This window comes from Thunnus albacares, chromosome 6 (genome assembly GCF_914725855.1).
Source record: "Thunnus albacares chromosome 6, fThuAlb1.1, whole genome shotgun sequence".
In the NCBI taxonomy this organism is placed as follows: Eukaryota; Metazoa; Chordata; class Actinopteri; order Scombriformes; family Scombridae; genus Thunnus; species Thunnus albacares.
Genome location: NC_058111.1, coordinates 30,504,839 through 30,529,138, shown reverse-complemented (window position 1 = coordinate 30,529,138; position 24,300 = coordinate 30,504,839). Strand labels below are relative to the sequence as shown.

The window sequence follows — 24,300 nt, the reverse complement described above, 5'->3', positions numbered from 1 at the left end:
ACTGAAAGCGGGATCGGGAAACAATGAAGTAATGGAGAGAGAAGGGGAGAGACTGAAACGAGGAGGGAATGTGAATGAGTGATAGAATGTATAGAGGAGGAAGAGGAGGGGAGAGGTGAGAAAACAAGGTTCTGGTTTCTTTCCTCCCAAGTTGCCATAACATTTGGAGGGTTTTGTAGTAAATCATGACAACTTCATATAAATGAATGTCAGTTTTGCTTCTCTTAATAGTGATTTAACCTGTTTCCAGGTGATGAGTTCCTTTAAACACTCAGTGTCTTGTAATTCTCTCCTAGAAAAAAACACCTCAGCTACATAGGAAGTCATATGTTTCATATGTTTCCAGCTGCAGCCACAGCAGCGTGTTTGGATTGAGAAAAAGAAGTGGATAGTTAGCTTGAGCAGCAATAGCAAAAATCAAATGTAAAGAGGTCGTAATACTGCTGACACTGTTTGATTGTCAGGTGAGAAGTATACAGACTTATCACAGCAAGGACTGATAAGCAGTAAAGAATGTTAGTCACACAAACACGGCTCTCAGGATGCACACACACGCACAACCACACACACGCACAACCACACACACACACACACACACACACACACACACACACACACACACAGCTGCGGTTTCTTTGCTTTCTGAAGAGATGTGTGAAACAATAGGTCACCAGAGTTCATGGCATCCAGGAGCGAGAGAAACAAAGATGTACGAGACAGTTATCACAAATATGACCTCACACGTGCACACATGTTTCATGCATGTGTGCATTTTAAATAATACTTGGAATAAACTCTTCAGAAACACAGCAGAAGAGCAGCTGGTGTATCAGTTTACACCGCAGCCAAACAAAGTCATGTTGTTTTAATAAAGAAGTCAGTCAATAATTGGCCTTTTCCCATCATGCCATCAGCAACCATAATCTGATTTCATGTGTAGTTTTCCACACAACAGCAGGGCGGAGTAACCGAGGAGATGGAGGTGCGCTCCTTCTTGTTCTATTATTTCTACAACATGAATTTAATGCTTTTTATGTAAAGCAGCAGCAGTAGGACATGGTCAGTTTATATTAGCAGTATAGAGTTGCAAAGTATGTGGTGTAATTCTGGGCGCCCCTTGTTCTAGAGGTAAAAGTCCCATCAATATTTTCCATAGTGAATGTTACATTACTCACAGTTTGAACACTTCTACACTTTGGATCAGCATGAAACTCTCCTGGTTAAATCACCAGTACAAAAGACGAACAACTGCTTTAGAATATATCTGGTTCTTTAATAAAAAAAGTTGACAGCCAATCACTGAGCTTGATATTCTGTCACTTGCACCGCTAATGGTGTGTGAAAGCTATAGATGAAGGTGTTGATAAAACTGATTTTACAATGTACAGTGAAACTTATTTCACTACACTCTTGATAAGGTGTGAGGAGAGTGAACAGTAAATAGTGAGGTTGATATCAGTGAGATAAAATTACTAACACTTGATAAAGTACAAGCATCATTTCCTCGTGTGTAGGTGGGCAGTTTGAATCCAGCGTGGGGATGGCGGACTCCGCCGCTGTTAAATTACTAGATACAGAGGTTATTACAGAATGTCTATTGCTGAAAAAACATAGTCCATACAATATATCAAAAACAAGGTTTGATATCATGAAAATCTGAAGGATTATAACTTCTACCAGTGTGTCAGCGTGCTTTCCCCAGTCACTCCTCTTGATCTGCGGGGCCTTCATTGCCTTGAAGCTGCATTTACTGTCCCAGACATCGTCATCTGTCTGTGAAGCCTCCATGAGAGTTGAAGAAGCTTACAGTGAATGTAGCCAACGTGTTGTAAAAATCAACACCAATATTAACTGCAGGTTCTATTTATAGCCGTTTAATATGGGAGTTGTATAATAGTGTCTCGTAAAAGTTTCTGAGATGAAACTGAATCGTCTGCACTGTGGATCAGTGCCATGGTTGTGACTTTGTAGCGATGTGGCGTACAAACACACACATGCACATTTTACAGCCCAGATTAAGAAGTAGAAGAAGGGCACCAATGAAAACTTGAGTCATCATCAGATCATAAAGATAAGAGGTGAGTCAGTTCTAAGACTCCCTCTTTAAAAGGCAGTAAAGATAAAGTGCAGGAACGGCTCACTGCATTAAAGCACATAAGTATAACAGACAATGCTTGTTAATGGTATTTGTCATTGCCTGAAGTTGTTTTGCGGACTTAAAAAAAACACAGAGCATGGTCCACACTAGTGTCCCATGGTTTCTCCCCATGTGTGAAACACCGTGGGACACTGGAGCTCTCCTTTGAAAGCCGGGATCAAACATATTCATGCATACTTGTGTGAAATCCACTCAAGATGTTGTTCACGTGTGTGTCTGTTCTGCAGTGATTGAAGGTGTTGTGTTCAGGGCGCTGCTGTGTGGAATTTCAGGGATTATTGTTAACTTTTTAGTGCAGTTGAAATGGAGCGATGGTGCAGGACTGGAGTCATAACCTGGCATCCATCATCTCATATCTCTTTACTCCTTCCTCTCACATGTCTCTCTCCCGTCTCACCCATCGTTAATTAATATGTTCTCTCCTCCCTCAAGCTTTCTCTTCTCTTTCTTTCTCCATCTCTTCTTCGTGGTCTCCTGAGGGATGAAGACTACTGTACTGCTTAACACAACAACAACACCTGCTGTACTTTATGTGTGTGTGTATGTGTGTGTGTGTGTGTGTGTGTGTGTGTTGACTGTCCCCGTCCCTGCGCTGGCTGCCTCTGCCCTCCAGCACAAGTCTAGTAGCTGGTTGTATTTTTGTCCAACCGGGTACATGTTAAACATGGATGTGAGCAACATTCGCAATCTTATGCTTAAAACTCAAGCTTCTATTTTAGAAAGCGGCTTCCTGGCCAAACGTGTCGATGATCTGAAACATGTAAGTGTTACAGTTTGACTTCGCTTCTCATGCTAAATTAGTTCTGTAAATTTTTTTTTAAATATGTGCAACCTGGGTGGGGCTTGTTGCACTTAGGTTGAAGTGATAACTTTAATCTCCACATCTAAGTTCAACTCCATCTCCGTTTCTAGAGGTGGTAAGATCACTTAGAGGCTGTTCTAAAGAAAACATTGGACCAAGTACAAACAGAAAATCTCCGCTTTGTTTAGTTGTATGTGTTTGAATGAATGTGAGGTCTTTTGGACTTCAAACAGCGGGTCTTGGCATTGGTTTGAATGTGCTCTATTGTAGGTTGAATGCTGGGAGGGGGGATTTTGGATTTTCTCTATGTCCTAAAAGATGTGAACTTACGGGACAGGAAGGACTAAATAAACCTTTTGGGATTTACTTGCGCACAAAAATTTTTATCTCAATAAACAATGCATCTGATTTGGATCTATTGTAAGACCCTCTGTTGAAGTTTTTGGATTGAAGCTAACGGCAGATGATTATTTGTGCTCATATCCAATATCTGTAAATTTTAGAGTTTATGGCAAAGAGACTCCAAAAGACAGATGATAAAACCTGGAACACTAAAAGTCTTCTGAACCCCTGAAAAATACTCGTTGGACCTGTTGGTCAAACTGCTGAATAAGATTCTAATGAGGATACAGTCCTACAACACTGCAGTGCAGCTTGACACACATTCAATTTTTGAGGTTAATAACAATATTCATGTTTTAGAGTTTAAAAAATCTGATAACAATATGTTTGCCAGTATGAATGTTTATAAACACATAACATGAAACCATTTGTGATAAAGATCCTTCAAATTTAATCCTGAAAGTTCATGCTTGATGTATAATGTTAACGTAAGGTCAACTACCTTTTGCCAGAGCTTTTAACAGCAACTCATGACCTTCTTTATCATGGATACTGAGAGAAAAAAAGCTATCAAGTGGACCATGAGTTACAATTCTTTAGTCAAAAAATGTGTTTTTTAAAGAACTGTCAGCAGGACATGTAACAGATACTGATGAAAAATAAACCTGTCAGTGCTCGCTGGTGTTATGGCGACACTGTTTCAAAATGACTTCAAACATATCTTCTGTGCTCACATTTCTTCTTACTTCATCAGCCAACATATACACACAGATATAAATACATCTGCACTATCGGCTGATTTATCAGTCAGTCAAGGAAAACACAAACTGACTGGCAAAATATCCATATTTACCAAAATCCTGCTTTTTTTCAGTTATTCCATCGTGTTTTTGTTTTAGTTCATTGAGAAACTGTTGGCCTCCGCGCATCACAGTTTGAATCCCACAACCACCTGATACTCTAGCTTATACACACACAGTGGGGTATTAAACAAGGTAGTGCACTTCTTCCACTTCCTCCACTTGGTGCTGCATTGATTTATGATTTTGAGTGCTGGTTTACTTTACTCGTCTCACTCCTTATTTCCTAAATGAAGATGGATTATGTGTGCGTGTGATGTGGAGTGTTTGGTGTTTTTCATTCCCTCCCTTCTTCATTTCTCCAATTTCTCCTTGCGTGGGACAGCCAAACCATGACTGATGAAGTATTACAGTACATAGGTTATGTTGTTATGTTCAGTCACTTATCCCCTCTACTCCCTGTTTGTCGTCCTCTAGGTGGTGGCTAGTGACGGGGTGCGGGCTATGATGGAGTCGGCCCTGACAGCCAGAGACCGGGTGGGCGTGCAGGACTTTGTCCTGCTGGAGAACTACACCAGCGAGGGCTCGTTCATAGAGAACCTGCGCAAACGCTTCAAAGAGAACCTCATCTATGTGAGTAGTAGTAGTGAGGAGGGTGGGGGGGTTGTGTCCTATTCAAGTCTGCCTTATTTTTATGACACACTATCTTATATAGCTATAACTTCAGAAGCAATATACAGGAAGAAAAGTAACCAAATCACAGATATTTCTCTAGGTGACAGTGATACAGAAACATTTAGAATTTTGAATTTTGGTGATGCAATCACATCCACAGATTGTTTCAAGAAGTGAACTAGAGCTTGTAATCACCTTTATAGAAAGGTCATCCCTCCTAGTTGAAGACTTGGATACTCTAGCCAATTATTGATGAAACTCAGGTCCATCAATGTTTGCAGAAGTTGACCTTCTCTTTCTGTTTATTATTATTTAGTTAGTTATCAGTTGTCTCAGTCCAGGTGACTTGTTTAACATTGCTTCAAGTGATCTTTCTCATGTAATGTAACAGTATATTTCCTCTCCATCAGACATACATTGGTTCAGTGCTGGTGTCAGTTAACCCCTACAAAGATCTGGAGATCTACACCAAGAACCACATGGAACGGTACCGTGGGGTCAACTTCTACGAGGTCTCACCACACATGTAAGTACACGACCTCTGCATACCTCACATCATGCTGGTCAATACCGTTACATTTACAGCCAAATCAGTTGTTGAAGAGTTAATAGAAGACAGAGGCATGTGTGAGAAATGATTCAGTGCATTTCATCGCTATTACAGGAGAAACATATTTTTTACTCATTAGCACAAACATCATTCATGGTGAACAGTATGTTTAGTGTTGCCTGTTTTTTTTCCCCTACAACCTAAAATAAAGCTTACCAAGCTTTTCCCCCCACAAAGACATAACATTTGTGGCACCTGTGTTCTAAATATTGTCAGAGTGTGTGTGTTTAGTGGTCTGTGGGAATATTTGAAGAGTCACAGTCAACCAACTACGTAATGCTCTCATGGTCATGCCATGAACAGCCTGAAAGACGTCATGGCATGAGGTAAAGTGTTTGTTTGAAAGGTTGCCACAGGAATTGTGAGGGGATTCCCCGTTAAATCTCCCCAGACCCTGTAGGTCAGCTACAAAACAATCAAGTTCATTATGGAAACTGAAAGTGGCGTTATTGAAACCTTCTTGAATCTCTAGCTAGCTCTTTCTCTCTCTCTGCTGTATCCACTGGTAGTTTTTTTTCTTCTCTTTGCTTCAGTCCCTGAGTGTATGGCCAAATGTTTTCTCTCCCTGTGAGTGGAAAGAAAGATGTGCTTTGGCAAGTCGAGATGGAGGGCTGGAGAGAGAGGGGGAAAGAAAAGTAAACAAATGATGGTACCAGGCAAGAGATTTCCTCCCTTGAGAGGGAATTCCTCTGACCAGAACCTGACCCCCAGCTCACATCCACCCCCCCAATATCACACACAAAGATTACACACACATACAGTATGATGCGGCTATGGCCAAGCTGCCGTTTTTTTATCTTCCAGCAATTAGTCTGGTGTCAGAAATGTGTCCAAACAAGCTGAAACAACATAGCAGTGCTGATAGCAGCACAGGGCTGATAAATAATACTGTAACTAAAACCGGCTGCGCTCCACTTTGGACATTATGATTCATACTGGAAGTCAGTCCAGTGTCTTTCCATGTTCACACAGTATGATGTGTTATCATATGATACTTTCCAAACACATGTTCTCCAAGAGATGCTAAGTGCTACATTTTTTTTAAACATCATCATCATGACTGATGAATGATTCTTGTCTATTTTGTTAGTACATAGATGTGAATTTTTATGCAGATTTCCATTTAACCATTTATTAAGTTTTATTTCATGAATATTCAATGTATTCTTTCTTCTCTCTAATTACATACTTGTTTTAACTGATAACTGTTTGACTGGACCCATTCTGTAATTTAGAATTTAAGCTGCCAGTGGAAAATACTTTTGCCAATATTTAAAGCTGCTATAATCAATATTTTTGTGTTGGCAATTAGTTACATCACTATGTGCAATGTGAAAAGACTCACTCATAGAGACAAACCCACAGAATTATCAACCAGCTCTGGAGCTTTTTAGGTTCTTTCCACTCATTGTTTTGCTTTTACTGCCCACAACTTTACCGATAGTGTTCATTCTCACCACTCTCATCACATGTCATTTGTTTTCAGCAAAAAAGCTCTGATAAACTCCGTCTACGCTACCTACACAGCACCAAACAGCAAAGGAACAAAGTTAGTGATGAGCTGGTTCAGCTAAGGATGTAAAGATATTTTTCTCAGGAGTTAGTCAAGATCAAAACAGAACTAAAGGAGAGTGAAAACTGGACTTACAATGTTGCAATGTTTTTCCCTGCGTGTGAAATGTGCAAAATAAATAAAGCTTGCCTTGTTAGGTGATGATTTCCAGAAATGTTTTTCATAAAATGTGTCTCAAGGTGTTTCTCTGCCTGTAGTCCAAGCCTTGTCGCCCATTTGTCTCCACACATCCTGCCGACCACCTGCCTGATCATGTCTGTCCCTCTGCTCCTCCAGCTACGCGGTGGCAGATAACTCTTACCGTTCCATGAGGACAGAGAGGAAGGATCAGTGCATCCTGATCTCCGGGGAGAGCGGAGCCGGGAAGACAGAGGCATCCAAGAAGATCCTGCAGTACTACGCCGTCACCTGTCCAGCCAGCGAGCAGGTGCAGACCGTCAAGGACCGCCTGCTGCAGTCCAACCCTGTGCTGGAGGTGAGACCCGACGGCACTTCCTTCATCTGGAAGAAATCCTGTCTGTGGACTACACTGAGAGCTTTTCAGCATATTGGATTTATTGTACAGCCAGATTTATCATCCTGCTGAGTGATGACCGAGGGAAATGCTGTATATTGATTTGTTGATGAATATGAGGCTGATTTTTATACAAGATATCAGGCTGTCAGCAGTTTGAAATGAAGATCTCAAAACCTCAAGATTAAGAAAAATAGAGTTTTAAGGCCAAAATAAGTTCTAAATATCACACTGTCATGAATAATGTTTTATTATCTTTTTATTTGGGCATAAATCTGTCATTCTCCTGCTGATTACTACCAACATATCATATTTTTATTTAAAATATTACCAGTTATATGAACATTTTACATAAAGTTATTCAAAATAGTGTTGAATTCATTGTTTCTGTGTCAGGTTGACAATCGTTGTTTTGGAAAATGAAGGCAATAGAGAGGTGTTAAGTTTACTGCAGCGCTTGTTTTGATGTGTGGCATGTCTCATCCAGATGCTCTCCAGATGTGTGTGTGTGTGTTTGTACACTATGCCTTATAATCTGCGCTACTGTAGACGAACACTGCAGGGACTCTTACCTTCTTGTCTGTCTCCCCATCTTTATGACACTATTCCTCTCCATTTTCCTGTTATCTCTCTTCCACTCAATCCATCACTCCTCACTCTTCTTCTTCTCTCCTGTCTTTATCCCTCCAGGCCTTTGGCAATGCCAAGACGTTGCGTAACGACAACTCAAGTCGTTTTGGCAAGTACATGGACATTCAGTTTGACTTCAAGGTGAGCAGAATATTCTGATTTACACTGGCAGCTACTTTAAACATGGTCCAACAAGCCTATCTTTAGAAGGGAGCTTATTGATTGTTGCAAGAACTTAAAATATTGTTCCCTCTATATAGATTTTGATTTTGACATTAATCACATCACTCCCTCTCTCCCGTATCCGTGCTTGCGGGTGCACAATATTTGCCATGAACCTGCATGTTATAATCATACCTCAGTACCCCAGCCTCAACCTCTCCTCCTGTTCCTCATCCCCTGCCCCCCCCTTCTTCTCTCCCTGGCCTTTGTCCCGTCGGCAGGGTGCCCCAGTGGGAGGCCACATCATCAACTACCTGCTGGAGAAGTCCCGGGTGGTCCACCAGAACCACGGAGAGAGGAACTTCCACATCTTCTATCAACTGATTGAGGGAGGGGAAGAAGACCTGCTGAGACGCCTAGGCTTAGAGAGGAACCCACAGCAGTACCAGTATCTGGTCAAAGTAAGCATGTGGTACTTACATTTCTGTGTCTGTGAAGTGTTAGCAAACACAGCAAGGTGTGAGTATGTAGTGTGACTTTGTGGTAAAAATTTACTAGAAGCTAGAGACGGGAGCGGTATGCATCTTTCAGTAGGGCTGGGCAGTGTGAAATTTTTCAGTAAGAGTGTTAGGGTGTGCCATATTGCTGTACATTTTTATGTGATTAAAATGTGTCATAATATAGCAACAGCTGTTAACAACACAACGTAACGCTATTACACTTAATTCACCATATTATCACCAAGTAGAAGCAAAGAGTTTCATTTAGTTATGATGTTTTCTTATGTCTTTTTTAGTATCTATATATATTTATGCATATTGTAATTGTAATCTGTACTGTGTTGTGTGATAAGATGTGTAGTGATGCTCCTCAAAGAGACCATCAAGCTAACTTTCTGTCAAGACAGCTAAGTAGTTTTGTAGAAGTCTCATAAGCTCAATAGTTTAGCCTTATTATGAATATTACTAAAAATGAAACATTTTTATACCAGACTGCATTCAGTTTTTTGTTGGTTTCATATCACATCACAGGGAACTTGTGTTTATGTTTCTGCCCACAGTTTTGCATGTACTTGACAATAGAACTACACTATCTTAATTGCATTTAGTTTACCAGCATGAACAGCATCTGGTAAACGTTGTGGTTGAACTGTGGTTTATTACAGACATGCTTGTAAAACTATCTCCTCATGGAGAATAACCTGCAACAATGCCAATTCATAGTTAAGTCTCAATGAAGTCATTCCTGAACCACACCTCCAGCCCTGGAGAGAAACCTGTAGATGAATGTAAACCATCTGTAAATTCTGCAGGGAAGTTGCAGTAGGTCTCTCTCTCACTCGCTCACTAACTCAGTCTCTCTCTATATCTTGACAGAAGCCATAGGTCTGTAGGGTGTGTGTGTGTGTGTGTGTGTGTGTGTGTGTGTGTGTGTGTGTCTCCCAGTGGGAGTTCTGGTTAATAGGCTCTCAGTCAGAGGCTCTCTGTACAGCAAGAGGAGCTTTCCTCCAGGGGGGAAATCTGCCTTAAGGCACTAGCTGAACCCTCCCCTCAGTGAACACACACCAACAGCTACAGAGCAAAAACATTTCACATGTGTGCTTGTGCAAATAGGTGTTCACATCACATGTAAACACCTATTTACACACCAGATTGTTTATGGGTTTTGCCTTGCATGTTTGTAACTTCGCAAGGAGATAAACAGCCTGAACTAGACAGGACATAAACAGTGTGTTGAAAGTTCTTTAGGTTGTTTTCGTGTGTGTGTTTACATAGGGTAACTGTCCCAAAGTGAGCTCCATCAATGACCGCAGTGATTGGAAGGTGGTGAGGAAAGCCTTGAGTGTGATTGGCTTCAACGAGGACGATGTGGAGGTAAGGACTAAGTCCAAGCCGTGCAAATCATTCCTGACATGTTTGTTTTGTTACCTAAAGTAATGAGGGAAATGTGGAGTCTAGAAAATATTAGCTGTTTCCATGAAGTAGATAAGCAGCTAAAGCAAGGTTGAGGTTATCATCTCTCACCCTGAATTTATAAACATGTTGCATTATGTTTCACTTCTTACTTTCTCTCCTACTAACTGAATTAAAAAACTATTTCCTGTTTGCACCGGACTTAATTATTACCACCCTCGCTATGTGTACTGATAGCAATACAAGAGTCTTTATAACAGGTTGCTTTATAAACAGTAAAGTACTCCTTGTGCCTGAGGGGGCTGAGGCTGTTCCTGTTTGAGACCTGTGGACGACAAGAGTAGGATGTTTGTATTTGAAAGTCTTTGGTGGACAGAGGTGACTGAGTGTGTGTGTGTGTGTGGCTGATATTATATGGTGAGAACTTATTTGTACTCAGCGTGGGAGTTTTCCTACATACTCATGAGTCTGGGCTTGTTTCCAGAGCTCACACTGCTTATAGAGTGAGGGGCAGGTGTGTGTGTGTGTGTGTGTGTGTGCAGTTTTAGTTTGGTGAGCACATTGTTGCATTCCTACCATGTTCAATTTTTAAACTTAATTTTAAACAAAGTCACCCTTATCTACCAAGTCGCTCATAAAGATAGCCTGGGCAGTAAACCCAGTATAATCTTATCGGGCTGCAGCTTCTCATCTCTTTACCTTTGTTCTCTTCCTCCCCTTCAATGTCCTTCTTCTTCTTCTGTCTCTCCTTATTTTTCCTCTTCATATTATTCTGTATTCTGTGTTCACCACCCTCTCACCTCCTTTCTTGTACTTTCTTTGCTTTCAACCCTCTTCTCTATGTCTCTATGTTTGCCTGTGTAGGAGTTGTTGAACATCATCGCCAGTGTGCTCCACCTGGGGAATGTGCAGTACGGCGGAGAGGATGGCATTGCCTGCATCACCTCTGACACACAGATCAAGTACCTGGCCAGGGTAAGACACTAGACCAAGCAGGTTCATAAACACTCCTAACAGGCCATCAGTGAAAAAAAAGGCTCAGGTCCATATTTATCAAGCATATCAGAATCCCTCCAAGGAACATTTAACTTGGACTAAAATACTCCCTCCTCAGAGTAGACTTTACTGGCAAGCCTTATGAAATAGAGCTTCAAAATAAATGTTTGTTATATATATGTTAATGTATAATAGTAGCTATTTTGATGCAGCTGTGTAAATGAGTCAGGCCTGTCAATCACATCATGTTATAACATCATAGTGTCACATCAGGAAAATGATTCCTGTAATGTCACACAGTCTATAATAATATATCTCCCAAATACTACAGTCTGCATACAAGTTGAAATAAATGAATGAAGTACAAGAACCTGATATTAGATTATGTCTGTTATAATTAAGTTGAGCATTGGCATTTGGCCAGGGAAGAGGGAGTCCTCAGCCATTGTTTGGGAACATTCTTTATCAGTCTTATGTAGGCAACATACAGGATAATGAAATATCTGAGACAAAAATGAAGACAGCATGTGTTCTCCTCTTCATCCCACACAAAGCCAATTGCTGTTTTTGTCATAATTATCTGTTAATGAATTCATTGTCATCAAATGTTTCCAAAACATTCCTCTTCCCACTCATTGTTCCTGCCTTAAAGCAATCTCATGGTAGCTCCAACATGTTGGAACACCTCTGAAGCTCTCCTCAATATTTACTTTGGCTAGTTAGGAATGATTTCCTACTCTGAGAAGCTTGATAAATACATCTAATCACATATCTGTTTATTCCTACAAATGCTAGTGAAGATTTAGCCAATGAAATCATCTGCACACTGCTCTAGAAAAAAATGGATACAACAGCCTCCATTCATTTCAGCTTCAATTTTCTAATTATGTGTGATGTCAGACATAATCAGCAGATACCATACGCAGTGATGTCACTGCTGCTGAGCGGCCTGACGTCTGTCTGTTGACATGTTAGAAGATCATTTATTCATGACTGGAGGAGCCGTGGCGTGTGCTAATGTTGTTATGCTTTTCCAGTTGTTAGGAGTGAATGGGACGGTGCTGACAGAGGCACTCACACACAAGAAGATAATTGCCAAGGGGGAGGAGGTAGGTTTGGATATTACACACTCTCACTGTAGCACAAGAGTGTGATAAGCGTTTATATACAAAGTTTTCCTGTCTGTGTAACGTCTGGTCCAGTTTAATTACATTGTAACCTGTCTTACTGTTGCTGCTGTTCTCTGTATGACTCTGTTATTGTATGTCTTTGCCTGTCTCTCCTCACCATCACCTTCCTGTGTGTGTGTGTGTTTCTTCTTCAGCTGATGAGCCCTCTCAACCTAGAGCAGGCGTCATCAGCTCGGGATGCTTTGTCTAAGGCAGTGTATGGACGCACCTTCACCTGGCTGGTTAACAAGATCAACGCTTCGCTGGCATACACGGTATAAATATGCACACACACACACACACATATTCACTCACTGCACTAACTGTGGCGACTTCCCATTCAGGGGATGTACATTTTTGATCAGTGTTGACCTCATCTTACTTTGAGGAAGTCAGATCACTCACATATTAAACATACTACATCTATTAAACTGAAAGCAAACTTGACACAAACTGGAGTGCAGAGCATGTTGATGTCTCTCCCTCATTCTGTTATAGCACAGCTCCACCTTGTGGACATTAACCAGTCCAACAAGTCAGCACAAGGCCTGTGTTACATCAATACACTCAGTATAAACTCATATGAATGTGTTTTTTTTCCTGAATATTGCTACAGAAAATCAATCTGTAAAATTTATTTTATTTCAGCACACATTCAATTTCATGATTTAATTCTTAAATTATGATTTTTAAATAGAATATATTTTAAACTTTTATTATTTGATTTTTTGGCCACATGAGAGCTGCACAACAAGCTGTAAACACAACATTGGCGTATTGACTTGTTATAAACTCGATATGACAAAAGTGTTAGCAAACTGTACTCTGTCTCTGTGGTTTGGGGCTGAGGAGGTTTGTACCGTGGGCTTATAAGAGCTTTTTGCTGAAAACAGTGAATGAAAAACAAGGTTGATGAGAGCAGCGAGAGTGAATCAAAACAATAAAGTTGGTTTTAAAACCAAAACAGTGAGCTGAGCTCCATTTACGAAGTTTTGTTCTTTTTCTATGACAGGATGACTCGTACAAGAATTACTCTGTCATCGGCCTGCTGGACATCTATGGCTTTGAGGTCTTCCAGCACAACAGGTACAGTATTAATGATTTTATCAGCTGGAGCCTGTATGATAAGGTTTGTTGTGTAGTTCATTGTTAGTTTACAGTTTGTTAATGCTGAATTTAAGCCTTTCATGAGATTTGCTCAACAGCTACAAATCCATCTAAACCTTAAAGTAATGGAAACACTGAAAACTAACCTACACAGTTTGATTTAATAAAAAATCTTAGCACAAGGTAGAAGAATTAAGAATTTCCTGGAGCTTTCAGCTGCATCTTGTGGCCTTCATCAGCTGCTGGAGTTTGCTCATTTGCTTACCAACGAATCTGAGTAAATGCTATATGCTGAGATGCAGCTGAAAGCTCCAGAAAAAAACAGTGGAATTTGTGCCAAGAAAGATGTTAAACTGCTATTTCTAAGGACAATAATTAACCTTCAACCTTAACATATACAATACCCTATATCCATATATGGTATGAATTACAGTGAGTGGGTAATATTAGCCTTCAGTGAAAGATTCACCACCAATAGTGTGAATTAATGAGAACAACCAGCATGTTTATGACCCTGTGCTTTTTTTCCCCTCGAGCTAACTTGTCTGCTGTCGTTGTGTTGCAGCTTCGAGCAGTTCTGTATCAACTACTGTAACGAGAAGCTGCAGCAGCTGTTCATTGAGCTCACCCTCAAGTCGGAACAGGAGGAGTACGAGGCCGAAGGCATCACGGTCAGACACCGCTCTCTTCCCTTCCTCTCACACACACATCCCCATCCCACCTCCACTGTTTACTACCAAGTGTGACAAATGTACACCTGCAGTTCTTGTGCAATGTGATCATGCGAGTGGAAAGGCACATTGATTAGCTCTCTTGTTTTTAAATCACTTTCCTCCTCCAGTCCTGTCAGTCTCCGTTCATCTTCATCACGCTATCTGATTCTGTCCCGTTTTAACCTCCCGTCATCACACTCCTCCTCCTCCTCTCTCAGCCAGAGTTTAGGCTTTGCAAAGAGCTCCTAATGTGATTGTGGTTGCAGTTTTGTTTGCTCACGTAAATTTGATAATCTAATGTATTATTCTGCTGTTTCACTGAGGCTTTTACTCCAAGTGATTTACAATAAGTGCGCATATTTTTAGAAGATGCTGCACCATTAGGAATTAAGCCACCATCTTTGTTATCGTTAGAGCTGTGCAGTCTTTTATTTATTTACAGTTAAAAGCTTAAATGATACCTCTTAAGGAAATTACATATCTAAAGGCGGCCAATTCAAGATCTGTCATTAGAATGTTTTCCTCACTTTTCACTCTTTGCCTTCATTTGTATTCGTTGTATTTATATTGTTTTGTTTTGCTTCTCTGCAACAAAGAAGCCGTTTGTGTGCAGTCTAATATAAATGCACTGGTTAGAGAGCAAGCAAACAGGTTGTGGGAGAAACTTGGATTCACCTCTCAAAGAGCCCATTATCATCAGACATCAGGGCCGTGGGCCGCGTTCTCTGTCATCTCTGTGGAAATTATGTGGCTGGTAACATGAATACTGCTGCACTCAGCCAGTAGGGCTCTGTGTTCATGTGTCCACATACAAGTGGGTGAGCAGCGAGTCTGCGTGCCGGGATTCCTGGGATTCTGCAGATGATTGAATTTATGGTCACTAAACGGTTAGAAGAGTTGTAATTGTATCAGAGTCAGACTGATATATTTTTACATTTAAAAATAGTTACATTTATACACCAAATTTTATGGTAGTCTTTTATCAGGCGGTCTTTGAGAGCCTAATTAGATACAGCTTGGTTTGGTAGCCTCTCTGTTCAGTTGAAGTCCAAACTAGTGCGACTACTTGGAAAATAATAGGTGTAAGACAGCAAGCATCCCATGTGCTACTCACTGAGTACCAGCTCCTGCCATCAGGGAGGAGGTTCAGAGTGCCACGTTGTCAATTGAATAGATTTAAAAACTCTTTAATAAAAAATTTAATTGGCAGCAGGTGAAATGAGGATAAAATTGATATAAAAACCAACAGCTCCTTCCTGTAATTTTTTCTGTACTATAGGTTTTTATCTATTAAACATCAGTGTGTCTTTTTTACTGTATTATTATTATGTTTTTTATATTTCTTGTTAGCTGGTAGCTGTCTTATTCTTACTCTTTTGTGTATGTGGAATGTTTTTGATGGATGCAGCATGAGTGTTGGCATCGGTCTATCAAAATCCATATTATTTCAAATGAGCTTTTAAATCTGTTTAATTTTTTGTGATGATCCTGTTAATTATGCCAGACAAAGCCAGCTCATGTCTGACTAATAAGGTTTATTTTCACATGATCTCTAACTAGAGTTTTGTCTTTCCAGTGGGAGCCGGTGCAGTACTTCAACAACAAGATCATCTGTGACCTGGTGGAGGAGAAGTTCAAAGGCATCATCTCCATCCTGGTGAGGAGACGCTCTGCTCTCCGTCTCTTCACAGCTGAAGATTTTATTTTCAAAAGATGATTAAATTCACAGCATAAAATACCCAATGAACTTGTGGCAAGATAAGGTGTCATATTACAAGAAGGTTTTGACAATTTGGGAAATAATGGGAGATTGCTAGACAACCAGCGGATACTCACTTCAGTTGCTGTACAGATTAAACAAAGCACATATAATATATTGCATTGTCAGCTTTAGAGGTGCTGGCAGGCAAATTTTGTTACATTTCGACACAGCCAGGCTAGCTGTTTCCCTTGTTTCCAGTCATTATGCTAAGCTAAGCTATGCTACCTGCCAGACAAATATGAGTAGAATCAGTCTTCTCATCTAACTCTCAACAACACCACAAATATGTTTCCCAAAATGTTGAACTATTCCTTTATTGCTCAAAAAACAAAAACTGGTTTTATCTCACTGCATAGTAAGTTATGACTTCAGCCCCATTTGTGTAAACTCTAAACACATAAAGTTCAGTATCAAGATATTGTAAATGGGGGGTGTAGTCTTTGAACAGTTGTTTGTTTTGTGAGATAATGACTAACAGCTGCTCCTCCTCTGCTGCTGCTACAGGATGAGGAGTGTCTGAGACCTGGAGATGCCAGTGATTTCACCTTCCTGGAGAAGCTGGAGGACACTGTGGGAGGACACCCTCACTTTGTCACGTTAGTTTGATTCCTACTCTTGTCTTTTTTAACTCTCAGCAACCAGCTTGGTCTCACACTACTTAAATATCAGAGTGTTTGCTTGTTAGACTGCTATACTGAATATGTGTCCACTCCATTCACAATATATCCACACTGTGTTTCTGTCTGTGTGTGTGTTTTACCCTGCAGTCACAAGCTGGCTGATGGAAAGACCCGAAAAGTAATGGGCCGTGACGAATTCCGACTGCTGCATTACGCTGGAGAGGTCAACTACAATGTCAACGGTGTGTGTGTGTGTGTGTGTGTGTGTTTGTGTGTAGCTGTAAACAAGCTCTCCACATCCCTATTGTCCTTCTCTGTTTGTAACTGGAAACAAGTACAAGCAGATGAAGCGTAGCAGCTAAGGCCGGTGTGACCTCATGTGTTCGGATGTTTGGTGTTGTGGTGAATTTGGCACGGAGGTCAGACATGCAAAACTAATTTCCAGTACTAAACACCAGTACCATTTGCCAAATACACACATCATCCAACCAAGACAATTTTATTTTAGAACTTTGTTGCAATGTGACTCACTAACTTAACTTAATGCCTTTTATGCCTGCTGGCATGTTGCGATATCTCATAGAAGTGTAACTGTAGGGTTATCCCTTTTGAACTTCTGCAAGGCTTTTAATGTGAAATGTGCACTGGAAGTGTTGAGTTTCATGGACAGTAGCTGATCGAAAAAACAGCAAAATTGAAGTGATGGGAAAATCAGTAAATATAAACAGTGTTTCTGTTTGAGAAGAGAAATTCAGAGCGTGAGTGTGACATGACTCTGTCTATGTACTGAAAATGTATAGAATAACCAGTGACAAGTAGTGGAAATGATTAGTCAGTACATGTATCAAACATAAAGTTGATCTTTTCTTCTTCAGGATTTTTGGACAAGAACAACGACCTGCTCTTCAGGAACCTAAAAGAGGTGAGATTGGCTTTAGAATGAACAGGAGGCGAATAAACTGAGAGGATTGTAAGAGAAGCACTTTGATAGTGTGATACAGTGTTTGGCTGAGTCAGATGTTCAATGATGTCTTTCGTATTGTGTTTTGCAGGTTATGTGTATGTCAGAGAACAAGATCCTCACCCAGTGTTTTGACAGGGAGGAGCTGAGCGACAAGAAACGTCCAGACACGGTGAGATACCTCACTCTGTGTGTGTGTGTGTGTGTTCTGTTTGTGTCCTCAGGTTTTCTCTGTCTGTTGTGCACACTCCTATAAATGATGCTCTCATGCATCCCAGCATACTTTCCCACAACAAAACAAACAGTGATGTGTTTCCCCTTTCCAGTATTGAGTGGGCGGCCTGATGGGGATTCTCTGTGGCCTCCCACTCACTGAGGAATGCCCTGACACTTGTGTGCCCTTCACACACACTCACACACACACACACACACAAACATACACACACACTTGAACAGGGTACTGTCACAGGCTGGCAAGTTAGAGTCCCAGTCCTCCACACTGGGCCCAGTGTTCAGTCTCTACTGGACTGCCAGTCACATCAGCCACTCCTCTGCTCGCTCCTTACCTCATCATCTCTCCTTCGCAGTAAACGCTGCAAGCTTCCATTTCACTCTCCTCTTCATTAGCTTCTAGAAGTCTTTGCTTCAGTGACTGACCAGCGTCCTCTCACCGTCATCTTTCCGTCCCTCTCTAACCAGCTTTCTTCTACTGTTTCTCTTGTTTTGTGTCTGCCCTTCCAGGCAGCAACCCAGTTCAAAGCCAGTCTGGCGAAACTCATGGAGATCCTCATGTCGAAGGAGCCGTCGTACGTCCGCTGCATCAAGCCCAATGACTCCAAACAAGCAGGTATGAAGTCAAGTCTTGTTTTGCATAATATAGTACCAAATAGGAATGCTGAAATGCTTACAGAAATACTGTCAGATACTGAGTTAACTAGCTGGGTGATGGTGTTGTCATAGTGTACTCCAGGATTAAAAACCATATGTAGTCAGAGATGAAACTGGAGACTGACAGAGTAAGAGAAGAACATCACAAACAAAACTTTTGTTGTTTCTTATTGTTATGATTCCAGGCTTGTTGAACATCTTGGATTATCACAATTTATTGTAACTTTTCTCTGATATATTCTACATGTAGTAGAGTTTCCTACCAAGTAATTGATGTACATGTGCAAATACATGTGCTCTTACCTTTTTTACACATACAAAGACGTTACAATTGTTTAATGGAGGAAAAATGTATATTTTAGTATTGATCTCATGAGCTGACATAAAATGTAACAGACATGAGTCTATATTGTACAGTAATGGTAACTTGATTGGATAGTGAACTACAGGGAAGAGTTAATTTCAGTAGAGTATAATGACCCTACCATTTCTACCATTTATTGATAACCCATGATATCATTGTGCAAAAAAAAAAAAAAATCAATTCCACCTTATACAATACAGTTTGGCGACGGAACCTATGTAATAGCTTTGATGTCAGCTTTATGTAACAACTCTTGTAAACACAGTTGAAGCAGCTTAGCAGCTTCAATAAGCTAATATTTTCCCAGAGACGTCATGTTAATCCCGTGCTTTCGCTAATTCCAACCAAAACAGTTTGTTTTAAGATGCATCAGCGGCTGCAGCGTAAACTCTCCGTGTGGTTGTCAGTATATCGGGCCGGCCTTTGTTTCTCCCCACAGTTGGCCTTTTGTTTAGTTTTATACTGTTTCTCTGTCCTTTGTCACTCCTACTCCTGCTGCTGTTTAGCATTTACTGGTTTTCTCTGGTTCATTTTCTCCAACAGACTTTACATTTTTCTCAGACTGATGTAACCCTGCTCTCCATCTCCCACTCTTTCCCCTCTCCTCCTGCTCCCAGGTCGATTTGACGAGGTGTTGATCCGTCACCAGGTCAAGTACCTGGGACTGATGGAAAATCTGAGGGTGAGGAGAGCCGGCTTTGCTTACAGGCGGCGCTACGAGGTCTTCCTACAGAGGTGATCAGCTGCTCTTTTTTCTTTTTTTTTATTCTGTAAGGTACAATCACGTTACCTCATATACCATGAACTACTGTATGTTATCAAGGACATAATCAAGCATATGTGCCTCTTGTTGTGTTCTGATACACAACTGAACTGATATGACTTCCTTGTTTAGTCAAATACGCCAGATAAAGCATATAGTGCAACAAATACACCACATACCACATTACATTTACTATAAGAAGAACATTTTTACCACTTAGAAAATGTCAAATAGCTCCCAACCAGTGTCATGGTCAGTTTTGATATGAGATTCAACAGTACCTGTCATCTCTAATCATGCGATAAACACATAGATATACAGTACAGTACAGTACAGATGCAGATTTGTTACTAATTTGTTTGAACTAATTGCCTGCACCTAACGTTTTTGAGGGAATATTAAGGTACCCCCTAGAATCTGAAAGGTCTGACTCTACCTTACATCATAATACAGTAAAAAAATGATTTAAAATACTTAAAATTATGGATGGTGTGATGAACTAGTGAGTAAAGACAGCATAGACCTTTTTCACAACAGACACGTATTGTATGTGTAAATGTAAAAGAAATTAGATTTGGCAATGTTCCATTTTAAACCAGATTAAAGGTTCTATATGTAAGAATTATGAAGCATTTTACATTTATTAATCGTTTTTTATTGCCAATGAGTGAACGTGTTGTAACGAAACTTAAAAAATGAGACCTTCCCTGACTTTGTCAGTTGTGTATATCAGCCTGTGGACTGATTTCTATGTGAAGGACCCGGGCCAGATTTTCCACACAAATCTAATGGATGTGATGTTTTTGCTTCTGAGTTCCTTGCTTCTCTCCTGCTAACGTCAACAAACGACCAGCATCTACCACAACAAATACGGTGCTATGCGAGTAGAAACACTCTGCAGATATTCACTCCCCAGCTAATTAGACAGTTAGCTGCCTCTTTCAACCACCACACATTTCACAACAAAACACTGCCGCAACGACAGGTCGTCCACTCCCAAGCACACACACAGCTAAATCAACATTATTTTCTCAACAAAGGAGCAGAAAACAAGCCCCAGAGTGATAGCGGAACATAGCTTACCCCTTTTGTTTTTTCTGTTGGTGTCCAAAGGTGATAATAAGCTCACATTTCACAACAAAACCGTAGCTCGTTGCTCCCTGGCCACAACGTGTTGATCCCCGGCAAAAGTGTGTTGCTCCCTCGCCACGGCTCGTTGCTCCCCAGCCAAACACACACACTCCCCAGCTGACTGACTCCCCGGCTGAGTGAGAGATGCTTTGCAGAAACACGGTGCGAAACATGGTGCAAAACACACCGTTAGAGAGCACGAGCAGGAGCAACAGAATGCTGACTGCAGCTCACTTAACGGCCACCGGTGTCACTAATGAGAAGGAATTTCTGATTCCTACATATAGAATCTTTAATCCATTTCATTTTTATAGTAAATGATCTAACCACTAGCTCATCTTGCTACTCCTTCATATGAAGTGACGCCAGTACAAAACATTTTACATGCTGATCAGTGAGCTACAGGAGTGGTGGGCTTTCAGTGTCTTACTCAAGAACGCTTCAGTTCGCCAACACAAGTGTTTGAACTGACAGTTGAAAGATGTTCTCTGTAACCATCAGGTCTTACTCCTGAACCAGTATTCCAAACCATATTTACTTTTCCACCACTCTGTTTGCCTTATGTCTGTTTAGGTATAAGTCCCTGTGTCCAGACACGTGGCCTAACTGGCAGGGGAAGCTGTCCGATGGAGTGGCCACACTGGTCAAACACCTGGGATACAAGCCTGAGGAATACAAACTGGGCAGGTCAGCAACACACACACACATATATGAAGAGAGAAGGGTTGAGAGAAGTGTTATGATGTTTTTTAAAGCAGCTGTTGTATAGAATTTATGTGACTGAATATGTTTTACTTTAAACTCAACCTCACAGATCCAAAATCTTCATCCGCTTCCCGAAGACCTTGTTTGCTACAGAGGACGCACTCGAGACCAGGAAACACAGTCTCGGTGAGAGCCCATGACATCACTGATGATTTGTGTCTAACGTTTTCAACAACTGTTGCACCTCAGATTCAAACCACATCTCTCCTTTTACCTACAGCCACCAAGCTGCAGGCAGGATGGAAAGGCTACAGCCAGAAGTCCAAATACCAAAAACTCAGAACCTCAGGTGAGGAAGTCTCTAGTCACACGTCTGTGCTGGGATCATTCTGCATTTTCTCTCACTATGGTCATGTTTAGAGTTTGTTTAACAACTGTAAGATGTCACCTGGTAGGTTTTTGTTATTTCTTTGTTATTTAAATGACAATGTGTGTCATGTTCCTCATTAGCTATTGCCATCCAGGCGTGGTGGAGAGGGATCCTGGCGAGGAGGAGGGCCCAGCGCAGGCGACAGGCTGCTGATACTATCCGCAGGTACAGACCATGCAGGCACAGGCCAGCAGAGGGCACAATACACTCACTGTGTGATAGATACACAAGTGTATTTCAACATCTGCTTTTAAAATAAGCATTATACTAGTGGAATGTAGGAACGCTGGGTTTGATTACTTCATAGAAAGTGTCGTTCTTTATTAAGACATCTCACATCAAGAGCTTTTGTCTTCCAGTTGTAAAAATAAGCAAATAATGTTCATGTTAATTGAAGTATTGACATCTTAATTGTCTGTCAGAGCTTGTGTTTTAATCAGAAGACACTATCCTCTGTGATGCTCAGATTTTCGTTGCTTTTATGTCCTCATCTTTTCACAACGTCAGGTTCATCAAGGGCTTCATCTACCGCCACAAGGAGCGCTGTCCAGAGAACGAGTATTTCCTGGATTATGTGCGCTACTCCTTCCTCATGACGCTGCGCAGGAACCTGCCCAAGAATGTCCTGGACAAGAGCTGGCCAACTCCACCAGCAGCTCTCACTGAGGTAGGAGGACGTTTGTTAAAAAAACAAAGGCTGAGTGTTCTGGTGACCAACAGACAAGAACATATTCTTCTCTGAGGACAGTCGGAAAATAGAGGATTGTTATGATTACAAAGCCCAAAACCTTTTGTGATAGTTCATGGTTAAACGATGACTCAAACATCCAGTATGTCTTATGACCCCACATATATACAAAAGTACATATTTGTGAAAACTATCTGTGTCCTCAGGCGTCAGAGCATCTGCGTAAGCTGTGCATGCAGAACATGGTGTGGAGCTACTGCAAGAAAATCAGCCCTGAATGGAAACACCAGGTGAATATTGTTCTGTCACTGGTCAAGTCAGGCTCTTAGTTGCTGCTCATCTGACTGTCAGGTTTCTTGTTTTCTGCTTCATTCATTTTCTTCACTGTCATTAAATGTGTGCGGACAGATGGAGCAGAAGATGATCGCCAGTGAGATCTTCAAAGACAAGAAGGACAACTACCCGCAGAGTGTCCCCAAATTGTTTGTCAGCACAAGACTCGGTAAGCTTCAGACATCTGTTTCTACTACAACAGACCGGCTGATTTGTACAGGCTTCGTTTAGTCACATTATGAGATGATTTAACAACATGCCACCTCTCGTTCAGATGGTGAGAACATTAATCCCAAGGTGCTGCAGGCTCTGGGCAGCGAGAAGATGAAGGTTAGTAGAGCAGAGTCACAATGCAAAAGGCAGTTTATAAGGTGTTTTGTGAGTTTCTTCATCATCCCCTCTGTTCCCAGTATGCAGTGCCAGTCACCAAGTACGACAGGAAGGGCTACAAGGCTCGAACCCGCCAGCTGCTGCTGACCGCCAACAGTGCCATTATTGTAGAGGAGGCCAAACTCAAGCAGCGCATTGAATATGGAGCTCTGAAAGGTCAGAGGTCAACAGCCAGATGAATCATTTGCTAAGAGTATAGCTTATTTTGGGTTATTCATTAAAACTGTCCTTCCCCTGCAGGTATCTCAGTCAGCTCTCTCAGCGACGGCTTGTTTGTTCTGCACGTGCCCAGTGAAGACAACAAACAGAAGGTGAAGCCGAGGACAGATTATAAATAAACTTCGCACAGTGCTCCGACAGAACCCGGTGAGATGTCATGTGTTCTCCTGTGAGTTTAAACCATGTGTGTTGTTTCCTCACAGGGAGATGTGGTTCTGCAGAGCGACCATGTGATTGAGACCTTGACCAAGATCGCCATCTGTGCCGACAAAATAAACAGCATCAACATCAACCAGGGCAGGTGAGGAGCAGAGCAGGGACATATAAAAACATCCTGTGTGCACATGACAAGTATTACATTGTCTTTACGGACTCTAAGTTAAGGTTTAGCCTTGTTTTTCTGTGTGTGTTCTTACATAATGTTAACAGCAGTGTAATACTCCTTAAAAATAATCACTCCTACACACTGTACTGTAGATACAAAGTGGTTAAAAGCAGGAACACCAAGAAATGCCTGTTTTAACCTATATAGAAGTTCAAAGTCTGCTGCGGAGAGTCTCTTCCAGGCTGGTCTAACTGTGCCTCTGTTCTTCCTCCAGTATAAAGTTTACAGTAGGTCAGGGGAAAGAGGGGATCATAGACTTCACACCTGGATCAGAACTACTGGTGGCCAAGGCTAAGAATGGACACTTGTCTGTGGTGAGTGGGCGAATTCCTCTTCAACATTCAGTCAGATGCGGTAGATTTTCTAAATCAAATACTATATAAATACTTTTGATTTTGTTTTGTTGTTTTCTTCATTCAATCCCTACTGACAGAACAGCTGTTTCAGAATAAAATCTAAAAATGTTTAAGCTGATCATGAGTGCCTCTAAGTGTCGA

At 41.1% G+C, this 24,300-nt stretch overlaps 1 protein-coding gene across 3 annotated transcripts in view; it reads left to right on the top strand.

Moving 5' to 3' along the window:
• The window catches only part of LOC122984058 (unconventional myosin-Ic-like), a 60,652-nt gene that overhangs the window by 33,057 nt on the left and 3,295 nt on the right, over positions 1 to 24,300 (top strand). For all 3 annotated transcript variants that reach the window (XM_044354338.1, XM_044354340.1, XM_044354339.1), the window contains 30 exons: positions 4,580 to 4,735; positions 5,188 to 5,303; positions 7,237 to 7,435; positions 8,165 to 8,245; positions 8,548 to 8,727; positions 10,042 to 10,140; positions 11,044 to 11,154; positions 12,213 to 12,284; positions 12,500 to 12,619; positions 13,357 to 13,430; positions 14,017 to 14,122; positions 15,741 to 15,821; positions 16,431 to 16,522; positions 16,694 to 16,788; positions 17,422 to 17,468; positions 17,599 to 17,679; positions 18,249 to 18,354; positions 19,377 to 19,494; positions 21,227 to 21,340; positions 21,468 to 21,544; positions 21,639 to 21,707; positions 21,869 to 21,953; positions 22,296 to 22,455; positions 22,683 to 22,766; positions 22,885 to 22,978; positions 23,084 to 23,139; positions 23,220 to 23,355; positions 23,440 to 23,510; positions 23,622 to 23,719; positions 24,018 to 24,117. In XM_044354338.1, the coding sequence (XP_044210273.1) occupies positions 4,580 to 4,735; positions 5,188 to 5,303; positions 7,237 to 7,435; positions 8,165 to 8,245; positions 8,548 to 8,727; positions 10,042 to 10,140; positions 11,044 to 11,154; positions 12,213 to 12,284; positions 12,500 to 12,619; positions 13,357 to 13,430; positions 14,017 to 14,122; positions 15,741 to 15,821; positions 16,431 to 16,522; positions 16,694 to 16,788; positions 17,422 to 17,468; positions 17,599 to 17,679; positions 18,249 to 18,354; positions 19,377 to 19,494; positions 21,227 to 21,340; positions 21,468 to 21,544; positions 21,639 to 21,707; positions 21,869 to 21,953; positions 22,296 to 22,455; positions 22,683 to 22,766; positions 22,885 to 22,978; positions 23,084 to 23,139; positions 23,220 to 23,355; positions 23,440 to 23,510; positions 23,622 to 23,719; positions 24,018 to 24,117 (3,078 nt within the window). The remainder of the gene's footprint in view (positions 1 to 4,579; positions 4,736 to 5,187; positions 5,304 to 7,236; positions 7,436 to 8,164; positions 8,246 to 8,547; positions 8,728 to 10,041; positions 10,141 to 11,043; positions 11,155 to 12,212; positions 12,285 to 12,499; positions 12,620 to 13,356; positions 13,431 to 14,016; positions 14,123 to 15,740; positions 15,822 to 16,430; positions 16,523 to 16,693; positions 16,789 to 17,421; positions 17,469 to 17,598; positions 17,680 to 18,248; positions 18,355 to 19,376; positions 19,495 to 21,226; positions 21,341 to 21,467; positions 21,545 to 21,638; positions 21,708 to 21,868; positions 21,954 to 22,295; positions 22,456 to 22,682; positions 22,767 to 22,884; positions 22,979 to 23,083; positions 23,140 to 23,219; positions 23,356 to 23,439; positions 23,511 to 23,621; positions 23,720 to 24,017; positions 24,118 to 24,300) is intronic.